The following is a 20,305-nucleotide window of genomic DNA, read 5'->3' on the forward strand; positions in this document are numbered from 1 at the left end:
CTACTGTGCTTATCTGACCTCTATCTTACCGTAGCTGACACATAAAATCATTATCTAATAATTTAAACAAAATGTCTTTATTTTTGTGCTCTTGCTCAATTATCTAGAGGGTGAAAATGACCCTTAAATATCAAACATGAAATACTTTGGAAATTACTTTAACCAAACTTTCTGCTTCAGAAAAATTATTTATCCCTAGAAAAAGCATAGCAGAAGTTCCTGCTTAAGCACCCTCATTGACTGCTGTCCAAGCCCAATCATGAGGAAGTTGTTTGCACCAAAGGCTCTGACATGAGGAGGTACAAGCAGCACTGCCTGGGGCCTGATAAGAGGTTGGATCCTGGGTCAGGAAGAGGAGCGCTCTCCCCACTGGGTGTAAGATATACCCCAAGGCTTGGCAGCTTTGGGAACATTGCAACCACGGAGCAGATGTTAATTCCTTAAGATGGGACTTCGGGAACACTGGCAAGGGAGCCACAGGAGATAGTTCTGGAACACATGTGAGAAACCACCTTGAGATCTGAGGGGGATTGTAGTCAGTAAAGTATGGTTAATGTTCATATGACTGTTATCAGTCCCCATGGATAAGTTTTAAGGGAAGATGAAAATAGACTTGCCAGCAGTTCACCCCACTGGAGGCAGTGGTCCTGTGAAACCAACACCAGGCTGACAGTCAGGAGGTCCCTCAGCCACGTGAGGCTAAGCAACCCATTGATCCATTTGTGTTGAATTCACAACTGCAGTTGGAATAATGCCTTCCCTTATCTCCTCATGTCTTGGTTTTGATGGAAAAAAGACACAAGCTCTGAAAGGGTAAAAGCATTAATAAATCAAAGGTATAACTTCTGTGATTACTGGGTATCTGAATTCTGGCTGCAGCCTCATGGAGGTGGAGAACCAGTAACCACCTAGAAAGGGGACCAGCTACTAAAGGCAGTCAGAGAAACAGAAGAAACCCATCCCTTCCCTGCCCTTTGGTCTTCTAATTCTTTGGCATGCTGGGAGATTGGGTGGGGTTCTGGGTTTAGTTCTCTGACCCACTCTTGCTCAGACCATGCTCAGACCATGCCTCTCCTCTCAGTTAACCTCAAAGTGTCTGTGAATGACCGAAAAGAGAGAGGTGAACATGGTATGTACATCAACCCAAAAAAAGAGATTCACTCATTTGTTCATCAACATACATCAACATACATTCATTCATCTATGCATTCGGCAAGCATCTATGAAGCACTTAACAACCACAAAGACCTGGGCTTATGGGGGCAAGATGACGGAAAGAATGGGAAAGAAGGAAGGAAGCTAGGAAGGAAAGAAGGAAGGGAGGGAGGGAGGAAAGATGACTAAGGCACAGTTATCCTCCAGTTCTCAATAGATTCTGTAGTCTAGTAGGAAATGAGAATTCTAAAGTTATTATCAGGAGTGGATATTTTCCATGGACTCCAGAACCAAGCACAGCACATGGCAAACAGAAGGTGATCAATAAATGTTTGCTGGATTAATAGTTAGATTCTTCAGGTCCAGTGTTTGGTGGTTTCGGGGAGTGGAGAAATACAGGTATCCAGAGATTCCCCATCACTCTGTCCTAAAAGGGACTTCAGGGAACCTTTCTTACCACAATGCACAGTGGGCAGCCCCTTCCCTGACACTCTGACATTTAAGTTTTAACAATATCAACACTTGACCTTTGCATGGTGTTTTATAGTTTTCAAAGTGCTTTAGCGTGCATGATCTCAACTGACCTTTATAAGGTAGGCAAGGTACATATTTTTAACCTTTCAAATAAAGGAACAAAAGCTGGGAGAAATTACGACTTGCATGGTTCCATTCCCTTTCCACTTCATCACACAATCCTTGATCTGCTTCATATACCTCAGGGCTTTAAATACCAAATTATAAAATACACTAAATACTGGTTCTTCAGAATCATCTTTGGAAGGAGGTACTAATGTACCTACTTCCTGCTTCTTCTCCAGACCTTCCCTCTCCAACCTTCCCCATCCACATTGTGTTTACTCAGCTACTCAACCTAAAAGGGTCCTTATAACTGCTCCTCTTGATCAATTGTGGCAGTAGCAGAAACAGAGGAGCTTGAATGTCCTGGGCCCATGAGGGCTGATCTGGCTAAAAGAATTTGATTGCTATTGTTGGCAGCACTTACCTATAGAATAGCTCCTAATAGAACATCATTTTGCAGAATTCATTATCAAACACCTCATATTATTTTCGTTTTGAAATTTCTCATCAAAATCAAGGTCAAATTCAGTTAAAATATCATTGGAGAAAAAGAGATTTCATTGACTATGATTTGTATAGTAGCTTCTGGAACTTTAAGACAATGATATTTGTGAGATGTAAGAGCACTTTTCCTTTTTCTTTGGTAGCACATTGCCTCTAAATGCCTTGACAATTCTAGAATATAGGAAAACCTTAGGGGCAGCAGTTAAGTCTGAGCTTGAGATGATGCCAATTGTCCAAGTAATAACGAGAGGGGGTTCTGATGGAGACTATGGGATGAGAGTAGGGGTTAAAGCCCCTGAAGACCATGCCTTCACACGGCCATTATTTACCTGTAAGCTCGATGAGTTGACCCCTGAAGAGTCCCGTGTTTTTCTATCTCAGACTTCAGTTCTGTCAATTGCACAGCCAGTTCTTTTTCCAACACCTGGATCCTTTCTGTGGAAACAATCTTATAACTTTCATCCATGGTTTGCATTTACTAATTTTCTGATCCCTGAAAAAAAGAGAGAACAAAATTTGTGGCCGACTTCCTCAGTGACCATTAACCAGTGCATGGGACTTTGTCTATCACTGTCCAAGAAATCATGTCAGTTTTGTCGAAATGTATGCTTTTGTAATTTGGAGAAACAGCTGGACCAGACTGCTGTCATTTATGAGTTAATTACCATTTGGTAAATAGTAGAGAAAACATAACATAGGTTAGAATATCCATTGACCATCTTTGTTCAGCCCAGCTCACCTTTAGAAACATCTCTGTTCCAGCTTTGACTGTGAGGGTTTATTAAATGAGTTTGCATCCACCCTGCCTGACTTCTGTAGTCTTCATAAAGGCTGTAAAGGTGATTACACACTAAATGTTATGAGTGGTGGTTACTGCTTTCTAATATCACTTCAGCTGGAACAAACAATAGATGTGCACAGGATCCCTCTACTTGCCTGAAGTATATCTCCATAAGCCTTTTTGAAGGTATGAGCTTCTGACCAGGGGTAACAGACTGAGGGTGCAGGTCTATGTTGCACAATCATGATCCATGAACTTTTGGGTTTGGAAGAAAATCACGCTTACACATTTGAATGTGTTTTCTTAATTCTGAATGCTGATATTTGTCATATAGCTTTTACAATGAAATAAAATAGTTGATAACCACCTCCTACCCCCACTGCCACCCCAGTTCACAGCCTGTCAGATTCAACACAATTGTTTGCTAAGTACTTAGCGTCAATATTTCAATGAACAACATAGATTAACTTCATGACCCAGAATGAGACCCACAAATTGCAGGAGATTCAGTAGATGATGTGTTTCTTGTGCTACTGCTGCCCTCATCTGTCCTGGACAAGAAGGGGTAAAGTCACAAGAAGGGGTAAAATATTTAAACTTTCCTTTTTTCCTTTGACATTTCATTTTCAGAGGTATTTCATTTTCTCAAGTTACTCTGCTGCCTTTTCAACAAATAGGAAAGATGTAGAGATGTTTTGTGTAGAGGCTACCTTTGGGAGCCTATTCATTCTTTTTATAAATATTAAAAATGGAAATGAGCATTGTGTTCAGTCTAGGTTGTGAACCTGCAGAGTTATAAATCTGTCATGTTTGGCACGCTGCTGGAGCTCAATAAAATGCACTGTTGTTGTTCTCAGCAAAAGTAAAATGTTGTTATGAAAAATATTTGCCACTTGGCAGTGTCCTTTCAAGTTGGGCCAACAGTTAAACAGCTGCCTTAACAGCTGCATTCCAACCAGCAGCCAAGAGGGGCAGCAACACAGACTGACATTTTTCTCCCAGAGGATGGATTTTCTGCCCTTATTTCCTGATCACTTTCAACACTTCACAGCTCAGAAATGAGAACATTTAATCCTGCATCATTTAGCTTGTTACACAGTCAAGTACAGTATTCACAAAATTAACATAAGGAGAGGTTGGTCTTTGCCAACTGTCCATGAAATGCATCCAACCCAGAGGAATCCATGCCTGCTGAGCCCTCATGGCTAGTGTTAAAGAGACAAACAACTGTTTATTTATTTATTTTTAACGTTTTTATTGGAGTATAATTGCTTTACAATGGTGTGTTAGTTTCTGCTTTATAACAAAGTGAATCAGTTATACATATACATATATCCCCATATCTCTTCCCTCTTACGTCTCCCTCCCTCCCACCCTCCCTATCCCACCCATCTAGCTGGTCACAATGCACCGAGCTGGTCTCCCTGTGCTATGAGACTGCTTCCCACTAGCTATCTACTTTACATTTGGTAGTGTATATATGTCCATATATACACTACCACTCTCTCACTTTGTCCCAGCTTACCCTTCCCCCTCCCCGTGTCCTCAAGTCCATTCTCTAGTAGGTCTGCGTCTTTATTCCCATCTTGCCCCTAGGTTCTTCATGACCATTTTTTTTTTTTTTTTTTTTTTTAGATTCCATATATATGTGTTAGCATACGGTATTTGTTTTTCTCTTTCTGACTTACTTCACTCTGTATGACAGGCTCTAGGTCCACAACAGTTTATTTTGGGAGGGGGAAAGATGGGTTCCATTTATTGAGCACCTACTCTGCGTGAGACAGGCACTGGGCCCTCATTTAACGTCTCAGAAAAGAGATTCTCAAGAATTGTTTCAATAGTGTCTTTTAAAAAATAAATACATTTAATTAACTATCGACTATAAACAAACAAACCAAAACCCCCCCTTTTTTTAAAGTGGGTTTAAAAAGTGGTACAATCTAAGCTCTAAGGAAGAGATGGTAAGATTAGCTTAAGTAGGGTTTGAGGGTGTTTAATAGGTAAAGTGGGCTTCAATGGGGTTAAAGCAGGAATGTTTAGAAGAGAAATAATGAAAAACTTTAGAGTCTTACAGGGAAATGTATAATGCATGTCAAAAACTTCAAAGTGACTACCAAAAGAATGGAAATGCAACACAGAGCTTCCCAAACAAGCAGGGGTGAGGGATAGGAAATGGGCCTTTTAAATCCAATAGAAGGCAGGAAAAGAGAAAAAAGGAAACAAAAAGAAGTATGGTAGAAAATACGTTCAAATATATCAGTAACTATAATAAATGTAAATGGATAAAGCCCATCTATCAAAACACATAAATTAGCACAGTTCTGAACATTTTTAAAACCCCTAAAATTTGGTAATGTGATGGGTACCAAAATAAAACAATGATTTTTATTCTAGCAAATGCTAGAATAGAATTTAAACTGTAAGCAAACTGGCCCTGTATCACCATGGGGCAATTCAATCTTCTTCACAAAGATCTGCAAGGTACTCCATAACTTCCCTGGGTAAACCATTTTTGATGCTTGGTCATCTTTGATCATCAACATGTTCTTCCTGTGTACAAATGAAATTTCTCCTGTTACACATTATATACCATCTTCTGGATCAGTAGGAGTAAGACTAACTGTTTTAACAAAAAGACACAGTCATCAGTGGCTTAAAGAAAAAAATTGTTTAAATGTGTCTAATGTAATGTGTTTGGTAAATGTGTGTAAACTGTCTGTTCCTCTTGGACATTCAAGGACCCTGTTTCCTTCCAAGTCAGTTCCACCATCCCCTAGGCATTTTTCAGACAAACACATTAGTGTTTTCTCTTCAGTGTGGCTACAGAACATGACCTTTAGTTGGGTGAGGGGACACACAAGACATATATTTGATGTTCTGAATTGGATAACCTGCATCTACTTCTAGTTTACCGAGAGCTTTGTTTTGTTTTTCTTGAATGGGTATTGAATTGTGTCAGTTGCTTTTTCAGCATCTATTGAGGTAGCCATGTGATTTTCCTCATTTATTTTTTTAATGTGGTGAATTTCACAGATTTTCTGTTGTTAATACAAAACTGCTTTCTTGGAATAAATCCCACTTGGCAATGATCTGTTATCTTTTTTTTTTTTTTTAAAGAAAAATGGACTCATTTTGCTACTATGTTGCTTAGGATTTTTGCATTTATGTTCATGAGAACAATTGGCCTGTCATTTTCTTAAAATGTTCATGTCAGGTTTTGGTATCAAGATTATACTACCCTCTTAAAAAAATGTTGTGAACTGTTCCTTTCTCCTCTATATTCCGAGAAAGTTTAAGGTTGGTATTATTTCTTCCTTAAATATTTGGAATAATTCATCTGTGAAACATCTCAGCCTGAAATTTTCTTTATGGGAGGGTTTTAAATTACAGATCCAAAATTTTTAACAGATTATGATTATTCACATTTTTGTTTCTTTCTTTTATTCATTTTAATACATTTTTTAAAAGAGCATTTCATCTAAGTTGATTTTTTTTGGTGTAAGGTTATTCATAATACCCTTTTATATTACATTTTTAACAGCTATGTTGAGATATAATTAATACACCATACAATTAACCTGCTTAAAGTGAACAATTCAATGATTTTTAGTGTATTCACAGTGGTGCAACTATCACCACAATTCATTTTAGAACATTTTCATAACCCAAAAAAGAAACCCCATATCCATTAGCAGTCACTCCCCATTTTTCTCTAAGCCACCCCACCCCCCAGCAGTAGGCAACCACTAACTTACTTTCTATCTCTATAGATTTGCCCATTCTGGAAACTTTATATAAATGGAATCATATAATACATGGTCTTTTGTGACTGGTTTCTTTTATTTCCCATAATGTTTTCAAAGTTCATCCACGTTTTAGCATGTATCAGTATACCAGTCCTTTTTTATGGCTGTATATTATTCCATTATATGGTTATAATACCACTTTTGTTTACTGGTTCATCAGTTGGTGGAAATTTGGGTTGTTTCCAGTTTTTGGCTATTATAAATAATGTTGCTATAAATATCCAAGTCAAGGTTTTCGCCAGACTCTTTTCCAAAGCAGGGGCACCATTTTATAATCCCATCAGCATTGCAGGAGGGTTTTAATTTCTCTACATCCTTGTCAACACTTGCCATCTTTCTTTTTTACTTTAGCCATTCCAGTGGATGTGAAGTTGTATCTCACTGTGGTTTTGACTTGCATTTCCTTAATGGCTAATGATGTTGAGTATCTTTTCATGTACTTATTGGTCATTGGTATATCTTCTTTGGAGAAATGTCTATTCAGATTCTTTGTCCATTTTTAAATTGAGTTTTTTGGTTCTTTATTGATGAGTTGTAAGTGTTCTTCACATATTCTAGATACATGTTCTTTATCAGATATGTGATTTGCAAATATTTTCTCCCATTCTGTGGGTCATCTTCTCACTTTCTTGATGTTGCCCTTTGAAGCCCTTTACCTTTTTTTTTAACATCTTTATTGGAGTATAATTGCTTTACAATGGTGTGTTAGTTTCTGCTGTATAACAAAGTGAATCAGCTATACATATATCCCCATATCTCTTCCCTCTTGCGTCTCCGTCCCACACCCCCATCCCACCCCTCTAGGTGGACACAAAGCACTGAGCTGATCTCCCTGTGCTATGTGGCTGCTTCCCACTAGCTATCTATTTTACATTTGGTAGTGTATATATGTCCATATATACACTACCACTCTCTCACTTCGTCCCAGCTTACCCTTCCCCCTCCCCATGTCCTCAAGTCCATTCTCTACGTCTGTGTCTTTATTCCTGTCCTGCCCCCAGGTTCTTCAGAACCACTTTTTTTTTTTTTTAGATTCCATATATATGTGTTAGCATAAGGTATTTGTTTTTCTCTTTCTGACTTACTTCACTCTGTATGACAGTCTCTAGGTCCATCAACCTCACTACAAATAACTCAGTTTTGTTTCTTTTTAAGGCTGAGTAATATCCCATTGTATATATGTGCCACATCTTCTTTATCCATTCATCTGTCGACGGACACTTAGGTTGCTTCCATGTCCTGGCTTTTGTAAATAGTGCTGCAATGAACATTGTGGTACATGACTCTTTGTGAATTATGGTTTTCTCAGGGTATATGCCCACTAGTGGGATTGCTGAGTCATATGGTAGTTCTATTTTTAGTTTTTTAAGGAACCTCCATACTGTTCTCCATAGTGGCTGTATCAATTTACATTCCCACCAACAGGGCAAGAAGGTTCCCTTTTCTCCACACCCTCTCCAGCATTTATTGTTTGTAGATTTTTTGATGATGGCCATTCTGACCAGTGTGAGGTGATACCTCATTATAGTTTTGATTTGCATTTCTCTAATAATTAGTGATGTTGAGCATCCTTTCATGTGTTTGTTGGCAATCTATCTTCTTTGGAGAAATGTCTATTTAGGTCTTCTGCCCGTTTTTGGATTGGGTTGTTTGTTTTTTTGATATTGAGCTGCATGAGCTGCTTGTAAGTTTTGGAGATTAATCCTTTGTCAGTTGCTTCATTTGCAAATATTTTCTCCCATTCTGAGGGTTGTCTTTTCGTCTTGTTTATGGTTTCCTTTGTTGTGCAAAAGCTTTTTAGTTTCATTACGTCCCATTTGTTTATTTTTGTTTTTATTTCCATTTCTCTAGGAGGTGGGTCAAAAAGGATCTTGCTGTGATTTATGTCATAGAGTATTCTGCCTGTGTTTTCCTCTAAGAGTTTTATAGTGTCTGGTGTTACATTTAGGTCTTTAATCCATTTTGAGTTTATTTTTGTGTATGGTGTTAGGGAGTATTTGAAGCCCTTTATCTCTTTTTTTTTTTAATTTAATTTTATTTTTTATACAGCAGGTTCTTATTAGTTATCTATTTTATACATATTAGTGTATACATGTCAATCCCAATCTCCCAATTCATCCCACCACCACCACCCCCCCGCCACTTTTCCCCCTTGGTGTCCATACGTTTGCTCAGCCCTTTATCTTTTTAATGTCTATGGGATGTATACTGCTGTCTTCTTTTACATTCCTGATACTGATAATTTCTGTACTTGCTATTTTATCTTGATCAGTCTTATTAGGGATTTAATAATTTTATTAAACTTTTCAAATGACCCATATTTAGTTTTATTGTGTCTACTCTATGTCTGCCTTCTCTTTCATTATTTCTGCTCATTTATTATTCATCTATTATTGATATTTATTTATATAATTTATTATACAAATTGAGCTATACCTTTGAATTATTTATTTATAATTTATTATATACATATTTATTATTTATTAAGTCATTTATTATACCATTTATTTTACTATCTTAAATTTAATTTGCTCTTCTTTTTCTAGCACTTGAGATGGAAGTTTAGATCATTAATTTTTTACCTGTCTTCTAAGATATGCATTTAAAGCTATAAACTTCCTTCTAAGCATTATTTTAGCTGCATTACCATTTTGATGTTGTGTTTTCATTATTTATCATTTAAATGCTTTCTAGTTTCCATTGTGATTTCTTCTTTGACCTATAAGTTGTTTAGAAGTGGTTCTATATTTCTGTTATTAATTTCTAGTGTGATTGCACTGTGTTCTGAGAACGTACCCTGCATGACTTCAATTTTTAAAAATATTTTAAACTTGCTTTATGGCCCAACATATGATCTATTTTGGTAAATGTTCCAAATACTCTTGAAAAGAATATATATTTGCTATTGTTGGGAATAGTGTTCTATTAGGTTAATTAGATCACATTTGTTCTTAATCTTTTATATCTGATTTATTGGTCTGATTTTTATGAGAAATTGAGACAGGTATATTAAAATCTTTGATAATAATTATGGATTTGTCTATTTCTTCATTTAGTTCTGACATTTTAGTTTTATATATTTGAAGCTATATTATGGCTGTATACAAATAGGATTGTAAATTTTTTTTCATTGAATTGAAACTTATCATTATGACATGTCCCTCTTCATCTCTAGTAATATTTCTTCAAGTCAAACTTACAAATTAGTAATATAGTCACAGAAGTTTTTTTTGTTTTGTTTTGTTTTTGTTTTGGGGGTTAGTATTTACATGGTATATCTTTTTAATCCTTTAAAACTATCTGTGTCTTTTTGTCTCTTCAGTCCAGTCTGAAAATCTTTGTCTTTTAATTGGAGCATTGAGTTCATTTACATTTAATGTGATTACTGTTACAGATGGGTTTAAGTGCACAATCTTACTATGTATTTTACTATGTATTTTATTCATTTTATTTATTTTTCTATTCGTCCTGCCTATTTTTTGTTCCTTTATTCTTCCCTTCCTTCATTACTCTGGATTAATCAAGTATTTTTATTATTCTGTTTTGTCTCTTCTATTAGGTTTTTAATTATACCCATTTTCTTTTGGTAGTTACTTATAGTTCTCAAATTTTAGTGTGCATCAGAATCACCTAAAGGACTTCTTCAAACATAGACTTCTGGGCCTCACCTCCAAAGTTTCTGATTTAGTAGGTCTGGGGGAGACCTGGAAATTTTCACTTCTAACAAATTCCCAGATGATGCTTATGCTGCTAAGTCAAAAGGCCACACTTTGATAGTTACTCCTCTAGATTCCAATATATATTCTTGACTTATTACAGCCTACCTTAAGCTAGTAATTTTTGTTTTCATCGTGTCTTCCACTCTAAAGCTAGCAATTTTTTTTTACAGTCTTTTACTATCCAAATAAAAATCTTACAATGATTTAAATCCACATAACTCCTTCCTACAATTCATGCAACTGTTTATTTTACTTCTATATATAAACTCCACAATATTTTTATTTTTGCTACTTTGAAAGTCAATTAAAATTTTTTTACCCATATATTTATCTTTCCTGCTGCTCTTCTTTCCTGAAGATCTGTGCTTCCATTTGAGCTCATTTTCCTTTAGCCTGAAGAACTTCCTTTCATATTTTTCATAGTGTGGGTCTGCTCCTGATGGATTCTTTCAGCTTTCATTTGTCTGAATAAATCTTTATTTCTACTATGATCTCTAAAGGTATTTTAATTGTACATAAAATTGAGAGCTTTTTTTTTTTCTTTTAGCACTTTAAATATCTCCTGGCTTCCGTAATTTCAGTAAAATAGTCATCTGCCCTACTGTTGCTTTTTGAAAAAGTAAAGTGCCTGTTTTCTCTTGCTGCTTTTAAGATTTTATCTTTGTCAGCAGTTCAACTATGATATACTTAATTATGGTTTCCTTTGTATATATTCTTGTTGTGTATTGAGGTTCACTGAGCTTCTTTAATGTTTGGAATGATGTCTATCATCAATTTTTGAAATTTCTTGACTATTATCTCTGCCTATATTGCTTCTGCCCCATTCTCTAATTCTCGTCCTTCTATGACTCTAATTAAATATATATTTGATTGCTTCACTGTATTCCACATGTCTCTTATACTAAGTTTTATTCTTTCCATTCTTTTTGTCTCTGTGCTTCAGTTTTGGGTACTATCAACTTATCTGACCTCAAGTTCACTAACTCTTTTTGCTCAGTCTAAGCTATTGCTAAAACTGCACAATGAATTCTCAATTTTAGCTGTTGTATTTTTTAATCTATAATGTATATTTAATTATTTTTATAGATTCCAGTTCTGTCAAAATTATCCATCATTTTATCCATTTTGTCCATCTTTTCCTTTACTCCCCTGCACACACACACACACACACACACACACACACACACACACACACACACACATATATATATATATATAAACAATTATTTTAAAGTCCCAGCCTGCTAGTTCCAATATCTGGATCATCTATGGGTTTGCTTTTATTATCTGCTTTTTCTCTTATCACTCACATTTTCCTGCCACTTTTCAAGCCTTATAATTTATTATATGCCATATTTGGGGTATAAAATGAACAAATGGGACTTGTAATGATGTTATTTTCCCTCATAAAGGTTCTCCCTTTCCTCTGTTAGATGCATAATTTGAAGGGTTGATCACCTTAATCCCATCAGGAACTGAACTAGATTGGGGCTGGATTCTGGTTTTAGTTAGACTCAGTCTACCTCTTGTTTGTCAGTTTTCCTCAGGTGTGGCTCACCTGGACTTTTGATCAATAGCTTGGAAGGTCTCTTTCCTTTCAGCCCTGAAACACTATGGGAGATTCAGTCTGCCTTTGGAGGTTTTAATTTAGCTCATTAGCCTCTCGCCTCATTTAGCTTTAAAATCTGGCAAATGTCTTGAGAGGAAAACTCATCAAGCATTTCTTGCTGACTTCCTGTCTCTGGTGGGAGTTTGTCTCCTAAGCACTGTGGACAGATTTCACTATGACTTTGCAATCCAGCTTCCTTCTTGGGTATGGCCTTCTGAGACTTTTGACTGACAGCTGGGCTTTTCCCTTTCTTCTCATCCCTGAAATTCTGTCCTTCAAAAGTTTTGAGCTTAGCCTCCCATCCCATCAAGTTCAATATCTGGCAAAAACTTGAGGGACTGTTTGATGCAGTCTCTTTCTCTAGCAGGAATTTATCTCTTCACCATGAGACTGCAGATCTTATTCTGCCTTTCTTGGCCAGTTCTCCAGTTTCTTTTATACTCTAGCATTCAGCAAATGTCCAGTGGTATCTTTCAGAATTTAAATTCAAATCTCTCATGCCTGCATCCATGGCCTTCAAAAACTCCCCTGGCTTTTCTTTGTCCCAGTAGAGTCCTCATGCAAAAACAGAGTCACTGTGACCAGAATTGGTAAATGTTCTAAGGAATAAAATAGCCAGGGATTGTCAAGTGACCTAGGAGGGTTCTTCCCTTTCTGGAATTTTAATTCTTCTAGTCTTCATTGTGTCTATAACTTTCCAATGACTTTAAACATATGACTTTGTAATTTATCATTTTAGTGGGAGCGTGGCTTTTCTACTAAATCTTACCTGAAGTAGAAGTCTCAATACTTACTTGAGAGTACTACATAAATGTATTCTCATATTTTCTACTCTATTTCATTAAAAACAAACTTTTAGTCACAACCCACTAGTAATCAATGTTAGGATCCACTAATGGATCATAATCTGCATTTTGAGAAAAACTGCTCTAATAGATCTCTAGGAAAAACCAAGGTGCCTGGCTGTTTGGAAGAGGTCATCTAACGGATATGGATTAAATGTACCTCAATCCTCTTAGTATTATATAAATTCTAGAAGTATATAATTCTGCATGCATTTTTCTTTGAGGTATGACAAGGTCAGCTTTTGCATACAATTTACCTTCTCACTGGAATACCCTGGCAGATTTAATTTTGTTATACTCCTTCTCCAGGACTTTTTGTCGGGCAAGATCAAATTCTTATGATTTGTCTTAGTCATTTGTATATTAATCCTATACATTCTAAGTTTCCATTATTTTGTCCACAAAGATATGACAATTTCTTTCAAGAAAAAAGACAAAACATCCCTCATATCCAAAGCACCTTCCCTCAAACTTTGACTTTCCCCTCTGTACTGTTATGTCTTTTACCTTAAGTAATAATAAACCACCTCAGTATTTGTTCATGGAAGGATTTGTAACTACCAAGGACCAAAGGAAGCATGTGTGGAAGCAAAACTGACACAATGCTTTGCTGCCATTATCAGTAAGTGTGTACATCATAATAAGAAAATAAAACAACTTGTACCCTGAAAGAAATAAAATAAGCAACCAAAAACAGGGTCACTGTGCCTAGTTCACTTTCCCAAAACAAAAGAATCCTTAGGTTTTGTTTATAAGTACTGACTGCCTAATAAAAGCAACTTTATCACCAAGTTTTTGCAATGTTGATAGTTGAAGATCTGTGATAACCTTTGTGGCTACGACAACTGTGTGAGAAAATTTCTGTCTTTTCTACCATGGACTGCATAACTACAAACTTGGTAATGTTGGTAATTTTGTGGGGTTTTCCCCCCATTTTTTGTATTTTTTTATTTGATGAACCAATTCTTTTTAAAACTTGGAGTTTCTTGCAAACTTTTCTTGGAAGTAAACTTTTCTAAATGCTTTGTGTCTGACTATTCTTTTGACAATTCTAGAGATTCCACCAAGATTTTTTGTATTTATCTACCAGAGGTGTATTCACCAGCCAGAGACAAGTAAACTGCATTGTCCATGAGGAGCAACTCAAGAGCTCTTTGAGGTGCATCTTTTTCTAGTCTTAGGGTGAATCTCCTGTGGCAATAGTTTCTGTTGTTGTTGTTTTTAATTAAAGTATAGTTGATTTACTATATTGTGTTACTTCCAGGTGTGCAGCACAGTGATTCAGTTATACATATACATATATATATTTTCAATTCTTTTCCATTATAGGTTATTGCAAGATACTGAATATATTAGTTCCCTTTGCTATACAGTAAATCTTTGTTGTTTATCTATTTTATATATGGTAGTGTGTATCTGTTAATCTTATACTCCTAATTTATCCTCCCCCCTTCCCCTTTAGTAACTGTAAGTTTGCTTTCTATGTCTGTTTCTTTCTGTTTAGTAAATAGGCTAATTTGTGTCATATTTTAGGTTCCACATATAAGTGATATCATATTTGTCCTTCTCTGTCTTACTCCACTTAGTATGATAATCTCTAGGTTCATCCATGTTGCTGCAAATGGCATTATTTCATTCTTTTTTATGGCTGAGTAATATTGTATATATATATACCACAACTTCTTTATGCATTCCTCTGTCAATGGACGTTTAGGTTGCTTCCTTGTCTTGGCTATTATAAATAGTGCTATGAACATTGGGGTGCATGTATCTTTTTGAATTAGAGTTTTCATCTTTTCTGGATATATGCCCAGGAGTAGGATTGCTGGAACATACAGTAACTCTATTTTTAGTTTTTAAAGAACACTCCATACAGTTCTCCATAGTGGCTGCCCCAATTTACATTCCCACCAGCAGTGTAGGAGGGTTCCCTATTTTCCATACCCTATCCAGCATTCATTATTTATAGACTTTTTGATGATGGCCACTCTGACTGGTGTGAGGTGATACTTCATTGCAGTTTTGATTTGGATTTCTCTAGTAATTAGTGAGGTGAGCATCTTTTTGTGTGCCTGTTGGCCATCTGTATTTCTTTGCAGAAATGTCTCTTTAGGTCTTCTGCCCCTTTTTTGATTGGGTTGCTTTTTTTTTGATATTGAGTTGTATGAACCATTTGTTTATTTTGGAAATTGAGCCCATGTCAGTGGCTTCATTTGCAAATATTTTCTCCCAGTCCACAGGTGGTCTTTTCGTTTTATTTATGGTTTCCTTTGAAGTGTAAAAGCTTATCAGTTTGATTATGTCCCATTTGCTTATTTTTGCTTTTATTTCTTTTGCTTGGGAGACTGATCTAAGGAAACATTGGTCCAGGGACTCCTGTGGTGGTCCAGTGGTAAAGAATCTGCCTTATAATGCAGGGATGTGGGTTCAATCCTTAGTCAGGGAACTAAGATCTCACATCCCACACACCACAACTACTGAGCTCACGCGCCTCAACTAGAGAGCCCACGTGTGCTGGAGCCCACGCACCACAACTAGAGAGAGAAAACCCGCATGCCACAACTAGAGAGAAGCCCGCACGCCGCAAAAAGTCCCGTGTGCCGCAACTAAAACCCAACACAGCGAAAATAAATAAAATAAATAAATAAATAAATAAAAAGAGGGCTTCCCTGGTGGCTCAGTGGTTAAGAATCCACCTGCCAATGCAGGGGACATGGGTTCGAGCCCTGGTCCAGGAAAATCCCACATGCTGCGGAGCAACAAAGCCCATGCACCACAACTACTGAACCTGCGCTCTAGAGCCCGCAAGCCACAATTACTGAACCCGCGTGCCATAACTACTGAAGCCTGCGTGCCTAGAGCCTGTGCTCCACAACAAGAGAAGGCACTGCAATGAGAAGCCTGTGCACCTCAACGAAGAGTAGCCCGGGCTTGCTGCAACTAGAGAAAGCCCACACGCAGCAACAAAGACCCAACACAGCCAAAAATAAATAAAATAAAATTTTTGAAAAATTTAGGGAAAAAAAAAAAGGAAAACATTGGTACAATTTATGTCAGAGAATGTTTTGCCTATATTCTCTTCCAGGAATTTTATAATGTCATGTCTTATACCTAAGTCTTTAAGCCATTCTGAGTTTATTTTTGTGTATGGTGTGTGGGATTATTCTAACTTCATTGACTTATATACGGCTATCCGCTTTCCCAACACCATTTGAAGAGACTCTTTCTCCATTGTATATTCTTGCCTCCTTTGTTGAAGATTAATTGACCGTAAGTGTGTGGGTTTATTTCTGGGCTCTCTATTCTGTTCCATTGATCTATATGTCTGTTTTTGTGCCAATACCATGTTGTAGCTTTGTAGTATTGCCTGAAGTCTGGAAGGGTTATGCCTTCAGCTTTGTTCTTTTCAGCAACAGGATTTTAATCTAGTTGATTCTATTTCTTTTTCTGACTCTTTACGTTTGTTTGGTTGTTTCCTGGTTAAGTCTCGTTTTCATGCTGGTTCTAATTTGTACACAACCACTAATTTCTCATTTGGTGGCAGCAATGTTGATAATATAGATTTTAATGTTCTTACTGTCTGATCTTTATGAGGTCTTTATGACAGAATATCTGATTGTATTTTATATTTGTCTTGAGGATTTTGTTATCTTTTGTCATCTGAGATACATCTTCCCTTTGCTTCTGGGTCTTGAGACATTGATTTAGTCAATCTGATAACCAGTTTCAGTAGTAAGTTGGGAAGTTGTTCTTATCATTCCCTACATTACTGATTTATTTTATTGTTGCCTAACCATTGATGATATCCTCTGTGCTGTTTTTCATGTGTGTGACACTCTGAGTTTAAATTAATTAAGAAAAAAATATTTTTGTGCCCACAGGAATGGAGAGCAGCCACTGGAGATCTGGAGCTGCTACCATCAGCCAATAAATTTTTTGTACTTTGATTACATTTGATCCATCTGTGGCTAATGTTATAAAACTAAGATTGTTGGTTCTTTTTGTATATTTTTTAAAAAGACTCTTTTCCTCTTTGCAAAAGGAAGGCACAGCTTTTAACAATAGTCTGTTTACAATTATAACTTTCTCTCTGAAGCTAAATTTCTCTCTTCCTCAGGATGCTATTTGAGATTAATAGGTCAGAAAAGTTGTCATTTGAACTCACTATATAGGGATATCTAATTCCAATACCAGATTTACCATCAAAGAGAATATACACAATGGATAAAATTAGAAATTGTTTTCACATGGTTTTAGAGCAAAGGGTAGAGAGAGACTTTAAAGGTTTTGTTTGGTTTGTATAACCATTCTACAAACGAGCCTGAATTTGTGATTGAATAAGAATGATGGCTACTGGCTTGCCCAGAAATTCATGACCACTTCAACAAATCTAAAAAGCTCTGGGTGCATACCTTTTACCCTCTCTCCTCTCAAAAGAAAATAAGAAAGCATAAATACACAAGTGAGTCAAGTAAAGATGTGAGGAACAGCTTGGTGTCCAAAAACAGGGTGTTAATAAACCTAAAGGTGTGCCCCCAGCTCAACCCACGATCTGATTGAACAGTACTACAAAAATAGCATACACACAAACAGAGAGAAGTCCAGCTATAAACTCTCCAGAGCTCTTTTCATAGCTTTCCCATAAGATTAATATGTTTATCTGTTAAGTGAGGGCATATATTTTCTGAGCACCTTTGCCTATTTCTGGAGCGGTGGTCCTCAGCTGGGAGTAATCTTGATCCTTTTCTGCTCTGGGGACATTGGGCCATATCTGGATACATTATTGGGTGTCACAATTGTGTTTGTGTATGGGGTTGCTATTGACGCCTAGTGGATAGAGGTCAGGGATGCTAACTATCCTGCAACGCACAGGAGAGCCCTCCCAAACAATAAATTATCTCCTTAAAATGTCAATAGTGCCAAGGTTGAGAAACCCTGCTCTAAAGAAAAATTAGATTGTAAGTCTCTTAAATTTAATTGCATTCCTTTTTTGATTGGCTTACAGAGACTACGAAACACTTTTATAAATTTAAAATAGAGAACTCAAGAATTTTTAGAAAGGGAAGAAAACATCCAACTTTCATTGCTTTAAGTCTGTTGATTCTTAAAAAAATATTTCTCTTAATGAAGCCTATATGCAGAAGGAAAAAAAAAAACTTTTAGCTATGAGTTAAATTAATTGCCTTGTTTACAGGTTGACAAAACAAGTAATGCAATGTAAATTGACAGAGGAGAGAGAAATATTAATAAACTTTAGTACTTTTAAACTTAATTTGAAGAACTCTTAAAAATTAAGTATAAAAAATAGAAATAGAAAATACGAAGTTCAAAAGTTTGTATTTCTAATCAAGGTGAATCCTTGAACAAATTCAACTAGCTTAATAATGCTGTCTTAAAACAACTATATGTCTCTTTCCTGATCTTATCACAACGTGAATTAAAATGTTAGCATACTAGTATAACTCATGAAAGGCTTGGGTTTGTTTCCACAAACCCAAAAAAACCTAATTAATTAAACTTTATAGAAATTTTTCTAATTTCTAAACTTTTTTTTTTTTTTTTGGCTGCACCTCTCGGCTTGTGGGATCTTAGTTCCCCAACCAGGGTTCAAACCCGAACACTTGGCAGTGAAATGGTTGAGTCCTAACCACTGGACTGCCAAGGAATTCCCTCTAATTCCTAAACTAAAATTAAATTGAGTTAATCATTTAATTAATAATCCTTGGATACAAATTATAATATCTAAGCAAGTCATTTGTGGAGAATGAAATAAATACTGGATCAACAAACATAGTTTTAACATACCTCTGGCTTTGCTTTTATACACTGTAAGTGACCATTAATTAATAGGTTGAAAAGATATATATGAGAAACTGAGATATGTTGGTATATTCCTTTTTAAGAAATGTAAAGGAATATTTATGTGTCTGTAAAGAGGTGTATATGCAAAATGATGAATTTTTATTTTAATATCATGGGAAAAGGAAATTGACTTTGTCTTAAAGTAAAATTGTCTGATTGTGCCAGAATGTTAGCTAGATGTAAATGAATTTATTTATAAGATGAAGGAAAGACTTGTGAATCCTGCTCTATAAAATATGGAGGGCATCCAAAAGAGTAGAACTAGAATTTGGATTTTCTTTTCTGCTAAATTGACAAATTAATCTTTGAGTATATGTCTACTTGGAACAAAAAGCAGTTAAAAAGTATTTAGTGCCCAAATAGCAGAGGTTTCTTGTATTACCAAAATACTCTTCAGAGCCTAACATTTTGTGCTTTTGCCATACCTTTGAACTGTTCGTTTAAACGAAAGTTCCTCACCTTTGAAAAAGTTCCCTAATAAGTATCATTACTTGATGCTTAGTTTATTTTAAATATTGCCTGTAACTGTTATTCTTTAATACTTACTCATATCTTTTCTCCTCTGATAACATTTTTTGATATTGCATTTCCCAAATGCAGCCCCCAAATTCAGAATAAACAACTTTTTACTATGTCTTTTATACCAAAGTTGTCTTTGGGGTTTCCTAAACAGCTGCCAGACAGCCACAAAGGTTTGCTCATTTATCCTATAAAAGGAGTGTTAAAAATGATATGTTCGATATACTCCAGATTATTTCTTAGCTCAAAACTACTGTAAAAGTCATCCTGCTTATCAAGTCCTCAATATGAAAAGAACTTGCAAATCAGTAAGAGGAGTTTAACTTAATTGCCTTTAAGTAAAATGCATTAATATAAAATAAAGATACTTTAGTAATTGTGTAAATTTCAGGTTGGACAGAAATATAGTCATGTCCATCTACAAAAATTGGCACAAACCTATTTTTAAAAATTAATTTTTTAAAAGAAATATTTTGTTTCCAGTTGACAATCCCAAGATGTTTTATGGGATAAATTAAAAGAACACGGAGACTACTTAATGCCTACTCTGTCCATAATATAGTTTCTCTCTCAAGGTAATTATTAACTAAATCCTCATAAAGTGATTATGTGTTATTTCAGAAAAAAAGGATTTCACTCTTCACTATTCTATCATTGTTGGCTATTACAAATTAACATGAGCCACTGAGTCTTGTCATCCATAGATAGTTTCTGCTTTTTCCTTACATTTGCCTAGTCTTAAGTCCCTATTATGAGCTACACAGACCAGAAATTGAGTCTTCTGGCAGAAACATGAAAATAGTGAAAGCCTCAGTAAAGACTTTTATCATACTCATAACTGTTGACTCTACAGGGAGTAGACTCATGGAAGCAGACTTTTCAGTATAAGCTGATGTCAGCATGACAAACAAATACCTGTCAGACTA

General features: G+C 35.9%; 2 protein-coding genes across 2 annotated transcripts in view; both read right to left on the reverse strand.

Annotated features, from left to right (window-relative positions):
- LOC309667344 (uncharacterized protein) overlaps positions 1 to 20,305 on the reverse strand; it is a 180,913-nt gene that overhangs the window by 150,198 nt on the left and 10,410 nt on the right. The window contains 1 exon segment of the mRNA XM_082475725.1: positions 2,568 to 2,731. Within this exon segment, the coding sequence (XP_082331851.1) occupies positions 2,568 to 2,713 (146 nt within the window). The 5' untranslated portion in view covers positions 2,714 to 2,731.
- CEP57L1 (centrosomal protein 57 like 1) overlaps positions 2,755 to 20,305 on the reverse strand; it is an 83,497-nt gene continuing 65,946 nt past the window's right edge. The window contains exon 13 of the transcript XR_014267522.1: positions 2,755 to 5,569. The gene's annotated coding sequence lies outside the window, so the exon portion shown is untranslated. The remainder of the gene's footprint in view (positions 5,570 to 20,305) is intronic.

This window comes from Balaenoptera physalus, assembly GCF_965194825.1.
Source record: "Balaenoptera physalus genome assembly, chromosome: 9".
NCBI lineage: Eukaryota > Metazoa > Chordata > Mammalia > Artiodactyla > Balaenopteridae > Balaenoptera > Balaenoptera physalus.